The following is a 14,503-nucleotide window of genomic DNA, read 5'->3' as shown; positions in this document are numbered from 1 at the left end:
GAGAAAACAAAGGAAGGAGCCATGGGGTAAGTGGATCGGGAGCACACAACCTTGAAGAGTCAGCCAGTTGGAGTAGGAGTGGCCCAGGCAATACAAAGCAAGTGATATCTCTGGGTTACTGACACAGAAGTAGATAAAATAGCATAGAAGGCTGATACTTGCCCAGCTCTAACGCTTTAAAGCTTATTATTAAAGTGATATTAAAATCAAAAGATTGTTCAATTCTTTCTATAATACGCAACATACTGGCCTGAAGAGATAGCTCAGCACTTAACAGCACTTTTTGCTTTTGCAGAGGACCTCGGTTCAATTTCCAGCAGCCACATAGTGGTTCACAACCATCTGTGACTCCAGTTCCAAGGGATCAAAAATTCTCTTCTGACCTCTCTGAGCACCAGGCACACATTTGGTATCATTCATACTGAAGGGGTCAACTCAGGAAAGGAGAGGCCAATTAACACTGCTGGTCACCTCAGGAAAGGCCCCTGAAGAGAGAGACTAATGAACATTCCTCAGACAACAGGGGAGAAGACCAACCTGCAGGTGGAGGAGGCCCAGAGCACATGGACACATCCCACAGACTGTTGGCCACCCACAGACAAGAGAAGTCCCTGCCACCTCATTCCCTAAAGACCAATCAGTTAAAAAGCCACACTGTTCTGCCAATCAGATTGTGCCTAGCTGCTGCTTCTCTAAGCTACTCCTGAAGACTGTATAAATGTCCGCTGAAGGAGCTGCGCAGGGTCGCCTCTCTTTTCGGACGCAGGATGACCCCAGCATGCTGGAACAGTAAAAATTCCTCTTTCTTTTGCAATGATCCCTAGCTCCGTGTTATTCACTGGTGTGTGTGTGTGTGTGTGTGTGTGTGTGTGTCTCCTGGTAAACTAAGGCTCTGCTCACTAGAGTCTTACAATATATGTATATGTATGCATGTATGTATGTATGTACATCACATATATACATATACACACGTGTACATATATAGCAGGCAAACAGTTATACACATAAAATAAAAACATCTAAAAGAAAGCCCGGCATGGTAGTGCACACCTTTAATCCTGGTTTCCTGCACTGGGAGGCAAAGGCAAGTAGATCACTGAGTTTGAGGCCAGCCTCATCTACAAAGTGAGTTCCAGGACAGCCAGGGCTATACAGAGAAACCAGAGAAACCCAGGCCTCAAAAAAACAAGAACAAAAATCTAAAAAAAAATGTTAAATACCATATACATATACTCAACCACATCCCTCTATATACTTCAAATAGGCTCTCAAGTACTTATGTCTACCATAGTATCAATGCTATATAACCATTTATTATTGTACTGAGTGTAGAATGAAAACAAAACAAAAACAAAATGTCTACACTGTTAAGCAGAGACAAAATCAAAGCCAAAAATACAAACAGTTGGATAAGAAGAGGGTGTGCCCAGAACACAGAACACAGAACACAGAACTTTACTCAAGTGACTTTAGAGTTTAGGGTAGTGCTTGGTATGCAGGAAATTCAAGTTTAACATCTTAAAACTTCCTGGAATGTTGGGATGATCTTTTGGCACTCTATGTAAAGATAGTCCTTGAATTATTCAAATGCTAATTTTTTTCCTTTTCTTTTTTTCCATGTTTTTTAATTGGATATTTTATTCAAATGCTAATTTTTGTACCCAAAGAAGAGATCAGATTATAGGCCAGACTTTGGTTTCCTTATTCTAATTCCTCAGCACCTGCATCATATTTTATAAAATACATGTCCCTCACCTTCTGATTAGTTTAATAAAAAGCTGATGGCCCACAGCAAAGGAGGAGAGAATAGGCAGGACTTATAGCAGAGATGGGAACTCTGGGACAGTCAGAGGCTGAAGAACTCACCAGCTAGACATGCGGGAATTAAGGTATTGAGGAGAACTAATGGGCTACATGAACACAGATTAGCATAAACAGGTCAATTTATGTATAAGAGCTAGTTGGGAACAAGCCTCTGATAAAGCCAAGCTTTCATAATTAATAAAAGGTTTCCATCCCCTGATATGGGAGCTAGTGGGCCAAGAAACTCATCCCATTATACTGGAATTTTCTAAAATATTTTTTTCTCCGAAATTCAATTGGCAGAATCAGAACTCATGAATTCAGAGAGCCAACTATAAGAAGAATCAAGTCAATAAAAAATAAATAAATAAGTGGTGACGTACGCCTTTAATCCCAGCACTTGGGAGGCACAGGCAGGCAGATTTCTGAGTTCGAGGCCAGCCTGGTCTACAGAGTGGGTTCCAGAACAGTCAGGGCTACATAGAGAAACCCTGTCTCAAAAAAAACCAAAAAAACAAAAAACAAAAAACAAAAAAAAAAACAATAAATAAATAAAGTAAATAAATGAAGTAAGTAAATAAGTAAGAATACTCCATTTTTAAAAGTGAGCAAAGAATTCAGACACTTCTTCAAAGAAGATATAAAATGTCCAATTTGCACATAAAAAGATGATCAACATTGTTAGTTATTATGGAGATGAACAAAGTAACAAAATACTACTTTACTCTTATCTGAATGAATAAAGTCAAAATGATAGCTAAAAATGACAAAACATATAAAGAAACCAAAATTCTTCAAATAATTAAAGGTTGTTAACATATAAATGGTAACACACAAACACACATACACATGCACATGTAAGACAAATAAATTTATTTCATAGAAACATTATTCATAATTGTCAAAAGGTAGAAGCAGACCAAGTACATAGCAAATAATAAATATAAAAATATGTCTATATAAAAGAATATTACTTAGAAGCAAAAATTAAATACTGACACATCCACTATGAATGAACCTTAAAAAACATTTGAAGTGGAAAAAAAGACAATCATAAAGACCACATATCATGTGATTAAATTTATATGAGAAGAATCAAAATCATAAACTGAATACATAGAATAGGCAAACCTATAGCTGTAGAAAATATATCTGTGGCTGCTAGAACTAGGGAATCAGCATGTGAGAAGGTGATATAAAAAGACTATAGGTGGTTCTTTCTAAAGTAATAAAAATGTTTTAATACTAAATACAATGATAGCTAAACATATCATGAAATATACTTTATATAGATGAACAGTATAGTGTAAATTATGTATAATAAATATGTTCTACCTTTAAAAACCATAATTCAGAAACATAGTCATCACTCTATTTCTAAGAGTTCTGAATTCACAGCGATACCAGGAAAACTCAAGTGGTACCAGGAAATCCTTTGATCCACAAATTATCTTTCTACCTGATGCAGGAACTCTTCTTCCATCTGCCCACACTTCCCAGGACAAGCAATGTAGTGAGCCTTCTACTCCATGCTTATTGACCCAAAAGGCTTATCCCAAGATATAGATGATTAAAATTACATTTTAAAAGACCAAGTTTTCTGTTGTTGTATCTTCAAAATTACTAGTATGCACTGTCCTAAAGGACAGATAGAATACTATGAGATTATTGGAGCATCAATGGTTATCTTTGGTCCACGAAAAGCCACAGCAGGTAATAGGGCAGAGAATAAAAATCTTAACCTTTATGAAGACCTGGTTAGCATACAAAGACTAGATAAAGAGAAGGCTGGATGGGGAAAAGACTCAGTGGTTAAGATCAATTACTGTTTTCCAGGGAACTTGAACTCAGTTCTCAGCACCCACTTCAGCAGCTCACTACCACCTATAACTCCAGATTCATGGCATCTGATACCCTCTTCTGACCTCCACTGGTACCCCAGCTCCATACACAAAAATAAATAAATGTTTAAAAAGACAGAGCCAATTCTTTTCTCCACCACATATTTAGGTGTCCAGTATTTGCCAGAGCAGTACACAGAAGCAATACAACTTCATAAGATTTTTAATTATTTATTATAAAGTTTTCTCAGGAATGATAGACATTAAAGTTACAACCACATTAGCCAGGTGTGGTGGTGCATGCCTTTTATCCTGGCTCTAGGGTAGAAGAGGTCAGCCTGGTCTACTGAGTGAGTTTCAGAACAACCAGGGCTACACAGAGAAACCCTGTCTCCAAAAACAAACAAACAAAAAATACAAACATACTCAATTATTCTTTTGATAATCACTAATCAGTTATACAAGTTATAAATAGATCAGAAATTTAATTAAAATTACAATCATGTTCACCTTAAGAAATTACTAAAATTTTAAAAATGAATATAGAACAAACATCAATGATAAATGAGGATCAAAGATTCGTATGGCAATTCCAAATTTTTACACTTACCAAGCCAGCAGTAAGGGAAGGTGCAGACTGTCCAAGGGATTGGTTTCTCATTCGAACCAGGTTTGATGCTTCTCCTGTAGACTGCCAAGTTACCTGCCCCACACTGCTGTGTACACTGCTGGACAAAGGGAGCAGCTGCTTACCTTTAAACAAAAGGCAGATAACGTTCATGTAATTATATGTTGACAAATGAATGAAAAGATACAAATGAAATGCTATCAGGTGGACAAAATAATATTGACACAAAACAAGAGAGTTTCATACTTATCCACATAAGAATTTGACATGGCCAAATTAAACGTCTTGATGATGAGAAGTGCAAATGGAATTCTAAAGTGAGTTGAGTATATTCAGTCCCAATAATATTCACAACCATGCTAATCTCTCACCATAACATTTAAACTTGCAGACTTAAGAGTTTTCTAAGGACTATTACCCTACCTAAGTGCAATAAGTAGAAGAAATAGTATTCAAAAATGGTTCTAAGCCTTGTGTTTCATAGACAAATACTGAAGCTGTACCGTTTTCACCAGGTTCAATGTGCTCAGTCCAGGTTTATCAACTACATTAATTGCATGGAAATGTAAGTGAAAGTCAAGCTAGACAAAGTGGTGCCAACAAGAATTCAAGGCCAGCTTGGGCCATACAGAAAGTACCAAGCCAGTCAGGATAATACAATAAGATCCCATCTCAGGGGCAGAAAGGGGCAAAAGTTGCCTATGAACACTAAGTGCCTAAAATTGCAATGGTTTTTGGAAGGGATTTACCAGTCCCATTTCCCTCTTCACATCCTTCATACTACTACTAACCAAAATCAATGTGACTGTGACATTTATTTCCTTTAAGAGGACATCTGGTGGCTTTCCCAATGTTTATAAAGAATTAAAGTCAAACTTTATATCTTCTAAAGAGAATTCTGGGCCAAAAAGATGGCTCAGCAGTTAAGAGCACTGATTGCTCTTCCAGAGGTCCTGAGTTCAATTTCCAATGACTACAGGGCAGCTCACAACCATCTGTAATGAGATCCAATGCCCTCTTCTAGTGTCTGAAGACAGCTGCAGATAAATAAATAAATAAATAAATAAATAAATAAATAAATAAATCTTTTTTAAAAAAATTCCAAAATTCAGAGTATCTTTCTGGCTTCATCTCCTACTCTTCACATTCTTCCCTTATTCAACTTCACTGTTATGCCCTGCACTTTCCATTGGCTTTATCTTGATTACTCAGTTCACTTGAAAACTCTTCCTCTACATGACAAAACCTTAGTTATTTAGAGTTTTCTTGGTTTTGTTGCAAACAAAATATAATCCAATTCATTTGAACAGCAAACCAAACAAAGAAAATTAAAATTGAGGAGAAAATAAAGATTGAGAATGACTACAATCTGCTTGGCATGATGACAACATGTAATCCCAACACTCAGAATGAGAAGACAGAACGGTCTGAGCCTGCCTAGGCACTGAGTCTGAGAACAGCATGAGCTATACACCAAAGCCCTATAACCAAGCCAGCACCACAAACAAAACAAAATCACAGTTTAAAAAGAATGAGTTTGGGGACTGAAGAGATGGCTCAGTAGTTAGGAGCACTGGCTGTTCTTCCAGAGGACCAAGGTTCAACTCAGAGCACCCACATGACAGATCACAGCTGTCTATAAAACTACAGTCTAAGGGCTTCTGACACCCTCACACAGACATACATGCAGGCAAAACAGCAATACACATAAAATTTTAAATTATATTTATATATGTATATATATATATATACATATATATACATATATAATATAAATATAATACAAATATAAATATATATATATTTAAAAAGAAAAAACAAATATAAAAACTAAACAACAGGATGGATAGACAGAAAGACAGACAGATTGAAAGCAGATAGGTAGAACATAACTATCAAAACCAGGAAAAGAAAGGTACAAGCTATATAAAACTAAAGAAAGCTACCTGAAATCAAGTTAAGCAAAAATCCGTTTTCCCAGCAAAATCTGAGATAGGTGCAGAACTGACAAATGAAAACAACTGCTGGGCATGGTGACACGAGCCTTATTCAACACTTGGAAGGTAGATGCAGACACATCTATCTCCATGAACTTGGAGGTGATCCTTGTCTACATGGCAAGTTCCAGGCTAGCCAAGGATACTCAGTAAGATCCTCTCTCAAAAAACAAAAAGAAAAGAAAAAAAAGAAATTAAAACACCTAAGGCAACATACAAGGCTGAGGCAATGGAGAGGTGGTTCAGAGCATGGTTGATTCCCAGAACCCGCATGGTGACTAACATTTGTAATCCAGTTCCAATTCTGATGCACTGACACTCAGTCAAAACACTTAAACATAAAATAAGTTAATAAGTAATTTAAAAAAAAAAAAAGATACAAGGCTGAAGTCAAGTTAAGTAAAACTACAGATAGTCAAACAATTAATTTCCACAATTTAAAACACTAAAACTCCCACACAGAATAGAACAGATTTAGCATTACAAAACATAGCATAGGAACTAGTGTTGCTAGGTAATTAAAAGAAAAAGTTAGAGATAGCTCAACAGTTAAGGGTACTTGCTCACAACTAACTGTAAGTTCAGTTCTGGGGGACCCAACCCCCATCTTCTGACCTCCTTGGGAACCAAGCACACAATGATTCACAAACATAAATACATATAAAATAAAATTTTTTAATCCAAAGTGAAAAAAAGCTCAGTGTGGTGGTGAACACCTTTAATCCTAGCACTTGAGGAACAAAGGAGGGGAGTCTACTGTCTGATCTACATAGCTAGTTCCAGGCTAGCCAAGACTGAATAGAGAGCCTAACACAAAATAAACGGGGCTAGAGAGATTTCTCAGTGACTAAGACTACTTACCACTCTTCCAAAGGACAAGAATTTAATTCCCTTGCTTCCACCAACTTGGGGTGGGGAATTTAACTACGTAACTTTAAAAATAAAATTAAAAGGCCCAGGCTTGCCGGGCGGTGGTGGCGCACACCTTTAATCCCAGCACTTGGGAGGCAGAGGCAGGTGGATTTCTGAGGTCGAGGCCAGCCTGGTCTAAAGAGTGAGTTCCAGGACAGCCCGGGCTACAGAGAAACCCTGTCTCGAAAAACCAAAAAAAAAAAAAAAGGCCCAGGCTCATACCTTTAAACTTAGCATTCAGAAGGGGAGGATCTGTGAGTTTGAGGCCAGCCTGAGCTAAAAACTGTATGTGTGCACAAATGCATGTGTGTATGAAGGTATACATGTATGTGGAGACCAGAGGACAACATTGCATGTCCTTTCTCAGGTACTATCCACCTGTTTTTGTGTGTGACAGAGACAAGTAGCCTGGGCTGTGTGCCTGACAGGTCAGTCAATCCCAGGAACCTCCACAGCACTGGGATTCTAAGTGATACTACTACCCATGGCCTAACCAACTAAATTATCCCCCCAGCGCCTACAGGTTTCTTCTTTTTTTTAAATATTTTAAAATTTTATATACTTTATATGTATGTTTTGCCTGAATGTGTGTGTATATGCATGCCTGATGCCTGCAAAAGTCAGAAGAGTCAGATCCCCCTCAAACTGGAGATAGAGATGGTCATGATGCAACTTGTTAGGAATCAAATAGAGGTCATATGCAAGAACAAGTGCTCTTAACTGCTACACCTTCTATTCAACACCAGTTTGTTTTGTTTTTCTTTTTATATTTCTTTGTTTCTTTCTCTGTATACTTTTGTTTTTTCCAGTTTCTCTGTGTGGCTCTGGCTGTCTTGGAACTTGCTCTGTAGACCAGACTAGCCTCAAACTCAAAGATCTGCCTGCTTCTACCTCCCAAGGGCTGAGATTAAAGGTGTGTGCCCCCCCCCATCACAATGCTTGTTTTTTCCTTTTAATCCTTAATTCAAAACTCTATTTACAGGACCATTCAAATGGCTCACAGGGTAAAGGCACTTGTAACCAAGCCTGATAACTTCAGTGATCCTCCAGATCAGTGTGATAGAAAGAACCAACTCCTAAAAATTGTCCTCTGGTTTCCACATGCACATACACCACAGTATACACAGTATACACAGTATACACAGTATACACAGTATACACCCATACACCCATACATTTACACAAATCAGTAGGGTTTTTTTTTAAAGTTCAATTTATCATGGACAATCAGAAGATAATCCTGTTCTTAAAAGATGAGCAGAGTTCTATGAAAAATAAGAGCAGAAATCACAAAATAAAAATGACAGCACAACAGTGAAAAGATAAAGCCAAAAGGAACTGAAAGAAAAGAAATGACAACTATTTAACTACTGGGAGAGGCAGCACAGCAAGACTTTTTTCCTCTACTCATATTCTCTATTGGCCATACTTTTTTTTTTTCATAGTCTATTGATTGATTTAAATTACTGTATCTTAACTGTTTTCAACCTGGACTAAAACTTCTTTTATATCTTTGTATATTGGATTTTATAACTGTCTTTTCTTTACAGGAGGCAGGAAGATAATTATGGGATTTTGCACAGTAGCAGAGCACTTGGCTAGCATATACAAGACCCTGGGTTTTTCCATCATGGGTAGGGGGTGGGAAGGTAAGAGTGATGAGAAAGGATGTGAAAATCTACAAAGCTGTAAAAGGAGCAAAAAATCATCCTGGAGTAGCCAAGAGTACTAGTTAGCTAACAACAATCTATGCTGTTCAAGTAGCTAGTATTTGGGAACAGATCAAAGAAGAGGCTACCAAGATGACAAATCAATTGATATATCTTTACATATTAACAACACAGTCCCACAATTACCTCCATCCTCACTTTTTGGTTCTGGAGGTTGGACCCAGGTTCTACGCATGCTAAGCACATTGTGTACCACATACTAATGTGCCCATTTCCCACATTCCATTAACAAACCAAGTCTGGTATTTACCTGACAGAGAACTGGCCAGGCTTCCTCTCCGTAATTTACAGTCATCCTGACTAAGTTGTCGCTGGAGTTTAGCTTTTCCAGTGGGTGAAAATATGTCAGGATTACTAAGCTTCCTGAAGAGCAGGGGACTAAGTCCAGTAACCATATCCTTCAATGAAAAAGAAGCAAAACATGAATCTTTAGTAACTTTTCTAATGAACTTTATATTAAACATCCATACAACATTCATTGCAATTAAGAAGTGTCATTAGAGCTATATACAGGGATGGCTCAGCAGTTAAGGATATTAGCTGCAATTCCAGAAAACCAGTATTCAATTTCCAGCATCCAGACAGCAGCTCATAACATCTCTTAACTGCAGTCCCAGAGGAGTCCACGCCCTCTTCTTGTCTCCACAGGAACTGTATACACTTGACATACATGCAAGCAAAATATCAATAACATAAAATAAAAATAACAATTTAAAGTACCAACTTTTAAAAAAAACATTTATTCAGATACTGGAGGAGGTAAGAAAATGCACAGTACAAGTGTAGAGGTCAGAAGATAACTCTCAGGAATCCATTCTCTTTCCATTATGTGGATTGACAGCAAGTACCTTTACTTGCAGACCCCTTACTGACCCAAAAAATACTGCAGCAAACACTGATATACAAATACTTCTGATAGTTTAACTTGAAGTCTTCTGAGTAAACACTCAAGAGTAATATACCTGGATCAGAAACATGTCTCTTCAATACTGCTTAGTATGCTATTGAAGGACATGAAATGTTAACATGAAGTGCCGAAGGAAAAATAAAAGAATTAGCCCACAAGACAACTTAGGATATTTTGATATAATATACTTACTCATAATGAGTGCAATTCTAACTGTTTACTTAATTTACTTCTCTTTTTATTCTCTCTCTTTCTCTCTCTCTCATCATCACTTCTATCACATGAGAACACAGCAATAAGTGTCCTTACACTTTGAGCTCAGACATCTCAGCCTCGAGAACTGTTAAAAAACGCATAAACTAACTGTTTTTTAAGGTATTTTGTGATAACAACCCAAATACATTAAGACAGAAGGTTTGGGAATATGCTGTGATGCCTCAGCAGTGAGGAACAGTTACTGCTCTTGCAGAGGACTCAGGTTCAGTTCCCAATACTCACATGGCAACCCCCACAGTCACACCAATGAACATGAGGCCATAGGTAAACTTGGAAGAGTCAGTTCTCGTCTTCCACCATGTGAACCCCAGGAATCAAAATCAGGCCATCAAGCTTGGCAACAAATGCCTTTATCCTCTGAGCCAGCTCAAGCACAGCATCTGGTTTTAAAATAAATCACTCCAGTTGTCTTGTTTTCCAAGAATTTGGTTCATTTCTATTTTCTTTCAGAATTTTTGATTTGTTAATTTGCTAGTCTTTGTCTTCTGCTACCGTTCCAGTATCTTATTTTGTATTTCCTGTGACTTCTGCTTACTACAATGTTTCTTAGTTTAAATTTTGAATGCCTGACCATAAAGATGCTAATGAGACATTTTCCTCTTCATCCCAACAGGGTGAAAATAACAAGGGAACACCTCCATAAGGTATAATTGCCTCTCCCCAAAAATCAACAAAAACATAACCCACTGTTCAAGGGATGGAAGGAAATTTTCTGGCTCTGCCAGAAAGATGCACATACAGGGTGTCTTGAGCCTCCTCAAATTACTAGAAGTGTGCAGGACAAGCCCATGGTTCAGTGGTAGAGAGCAACCCTAGGGTCAAGAAATGAGAGATCTATTCAAAAAGGCAATACATAAATATCATCCAAAACAGAGATCTTGAGTCAGTATAGAAAAATCTAACAATTTTGCTAAGTATAAAACAGAGGAAGAGGAAATTATTGAGAAAATTTAGCAGTTGGTACTCCAGCTAGTTCTATATATAACTGTATTGCAAATATTTAAATTAGAAATAAATCTTCCTAAAGATAATCTGGTTGTAGATTTCCTTCAGTGAGAAATAATCCTAAGTGTGTTTTGTGGGGTTTTTATTCCTGCTGCTATTTTGCTATCATGCATAGACAATCTACTTTAATTCAAAAGCATCTTTAAAAAATCATGAAATTGGTAATTTATAAAAACATTAATATAAGAGGTTTGTTTGATTTGGTTTAGTTTATTTTTTTATCTTTATATTCTGTCCATTGGTGTTTTCCTGAATGTATGTATGTGTAAGTGTTCTAGATTCCCTGGAACTGGAGTTACAAAACAGTTGTGAGCTACTGGGAATTGAATGTAGGTCTCTGGAAGAGAAGCCAGTGTTCTTAACTACTGAGTTATCTCTCCAGCCCTATTTCCATCTCTCCAGCCCCAAGTGTTTTTACAACTCAATCTAGGTTAAGAGATGTTTTAAAAAAAAAATACCTAAAAAAAAAATCTTGCCAGGTATGGTGGTTCACAGCTTTATTCCCAGCGCTCAGAGAGCAGAGGCAAGCAGGTCTCTGAGTTCAAGGCCTTCTTGGTCTTCAGACAAAACAAAAACAAAACAAAAAGAGGAGGAGGAAGAAGAGGAAGAGGAAGAAGAAGGTGAAGGTTATGCTATAACTACAGATAAATTATCAGGTATCTAACTTTTCTTAACCTCCTATTCCAATCTACCTTTCTCTAACCTTACTTCTTCCTCCTTTGTCTCCACACAGAACAAAACTGAGTATCAAAGACTGTTAAGGCCTGAGGGAGAAAAAGGATATTACAAATTTCCATGTGTAAAAGCATCTTTTTCTTAGTAGCTCTATAACCAGGACAGACTCAAACCAGTATAACAAGCTACATACAGTTTTTATCTCACTTGTACTGGCCCTTTCTCACATCTCAGAAAGAGTAAAACTTTCTACTTTGTTTTTACTGAATACACTGATTTAATGTAATCATGTCACATATTTCATAATCATTGTTTTCATGTACCTGAAGTTTGGGTTTTTTTTAAATGCATCTTTGTGAATCTAAAGTAGCATGGGCAGAGACTAGAAAGATAAGTCAATAGTAAATAAAGTGTTTGTCTAGATGACTCAGCAGGTAAAAATACTGGCTGTTCTTCAGAGAAGCTGGGTTAAATTCCAGGAACCCACATGGTCACTGATACAACCCACAGATACAACCATCAGTAGCTCCAATTCCAGGACATCAGATGCCCTCCTCTGGCCTCTGTGAGCACCAGGTACACCCATGCTGCACAGACATGCAGAGAGGCAAAATACCCATTTATTCATTCATTCATTCATTCATTTATTTATTTTTGAGGCAGGTTTTCTCTCTATAGCACTGGCTGTCCTAGAACTCCCTCTATAGTCCAGGCTAGCCTTGAATTCAGAGATCTGCCTGTCTCTGCCTACCAGTGCTGAGATTAAAGGTTTGTCCCACCATGTCTGATCCTTAAATAAAAGATAATTAATTAAAAACAATGAGGGCAAAATTTAATCTGCTACCAAATTTCCCGAAAATTACTAAGCAAAACAATCTATGGTCATTATGCTTTTACACTGTTTTAAAACTTAACAGGGCTGAAGCAGGACATAATGATCCCAGCACAGCCCTCTCTCCCAGGCAGATGAATCTCAGTTTAAGGCAAGCCTGGTCTACAGCAAAAGTTCTAGGACAGGGCTAGAGAGATGACTCAGAAGTTGGTTATACAGTTTTTGCAGGGGACCTAAATTTGGTTCACAGCACCAACATCAGATAACTTGCAACTGCCTGTACCTAGCTCCAAAGAGATCCAATGTCTCTAGCTTTCACAGATACCTGCATTCACATGTATATATACATATGCACATACATAAAATTAAACATATTTTAAAACATTGTATATTGGAATTATTCTAGATGTGTCTTTTTCCCCCCTGTTACTGACTCTTTAGAAAACCAAAGCTTTGCACTAAGCAGTGGTGTCACACACCATCATTAATCCCAACACCCAGGAGACACAGAGTAGGCAGATCTCTGAGTCTGAGAACCTGATCTTCAGAGTGAGTTCCAGAGCAGCCAGTGCTATACAGAGAAACTTTGTCTCAAAAAAAAGAAAAGAAAAGAAAAGAAAAGAAAAAGAAAAATAACATAGTCCTTATCTTAGCCAATTCCAGGACTAAAGGGGATTTTAAAAATGGTCATTTTTAAATCAAGTCGTTATTGCTTACTCAGCATACAACAGGTTTACAAAAGATATGATATTGATAAAGTACTTCGAATGTATTTCATTCAGTTCCCTCAAGCTGTCTTCTGATCTTGACACACATACCCACAAATATATCAATAAATGTAACTAACTTTAAAATATTTTAAAATGTTAAGCCACTAAAAGATAAGATGTTAACTTGAAATTAAGTCTATCAAAACTATTCTTGAGATGGCTCAGCAGTTAAGAGCACTGACTGCTCTTCCAGAGGTCCTAAGTTCAACTCTCAGCAACCAATGGTGACTCACGACCATCTGTAATGAGATTCAATGCACAACAGAAGAGAGCACATCTTTTTTAAAAACTCTCCTTAAAAATAAGGAAAAATGAAGACATTCTTAGGTAAACCAAAGCTGAAGGAGTCCACTGCCACTGCACTTACCCTGTAAGAAATGCTAAAGCTATTCATGCGAAAATCATTTTATTTTATTTTATTTTTTTTTTTTTTTTATTCTTTAAGACTGGGTTTCTCTGTGTACCCTTAGCTGTCCTGGAATTTGCTCTGTAGACCAGGCTGGCCTTTGAACCCAGAGATCCACCTGCCTCTGCCTCCCAAGTGCTAGGTAAAAGCCTGAGCTGCCACCACGCCTAGATCCTCATGATAAAAGACAGTAAACAGAAACTTGGCACTCCTTTAAAAACAAACAAATGAACAAACAAACAAAAAACTCAATAAAGACAACTTACATGGGCAAAAATGAATGCCAGTATTTCTGTATTTCTGGTTTATAATCAACCTCCCTCCTTGGCTTTGTTTTATTTTATGATACAGGGTTTCTTATACTGCCCACACTGACCTCGAACTTACTGTCGTCTTCCTACCTCAGCCTCAGCTGGAACTACAGGAACTTACAGCTACAGTTATGGCACCAGACAACTTCTTTTAATCTACATGATTTAAAGGGCAAAAGCACCTCAAAGATTAAAAATTTATATTACTGGATATACAATGTATAAAAATGTAATATGTAAGCCGGGCAGTGGTGGCGCACGCCTTTAATCCCAGCACTTGGGAGGCAGAGGCAGGCGGATTTCTGAGTTCAAGAGTTCGAGGATAGCCTGGTCTACAGAGTGAGTTCCAGGACAGCCAGGGCTACACAGAGAAACCCTGTCTCAAAAAACAAATTAAAAAAAAAAAATGT

General features: G+C 37.5%; 1 protein-coding gene across 4 annotated transcripts in view; it reads right to left on the bottom strand.

The window, feature by feature from the left end:
* Positions 1-14,503, bottom strand: part of Mast2 (microtubule associated serine/threonine kinase 2) — a 147,103-nt gene that overhangs the window by 114,394 nt on the left and 18,206 nt on the right. For all 4 annotated transcript variants that reach the window (XM_028787025.1, XM_028787033.1, XM_028787037.1 and 1 more), the window contains exons 2-3: positions 9,162-9,309; positions 4,255-4,397 (exon numbers count right to left, since the gene is read on the bottom strand). In XM_028787025.1, coding sequence (XP_028642858.1) covers positions 4,255-4,397; positions 9,162-9,309 — 291 coding nt within the window. The remainder of the gene's footprint in view (positions 1-4,254; positions 4,398-9,161; positions 9,310-14,503) is intronic.

Source organism: Grammomys surdaster, unplaced genomic scaffold (assembly GCF_004785775.1).
Source record: "Grammomys surdaster isolate TR1022 unplaced genomic scaffold, NIH_TR_1.0 100, whole genome shotgun sequence".
NCBI classification, from domain to species: domain Eukaryota; kingdom Metazoa; phylum Chordata; class Mammalia; order Rodentia; family Muridae; genus Grammomys; species Grammomys surdaster.
The sequence above is the reverse complement of the archived record's forward strand: the minus strand, read 5'-3'. Positions and strand labels throughout refer to the sequence as shown.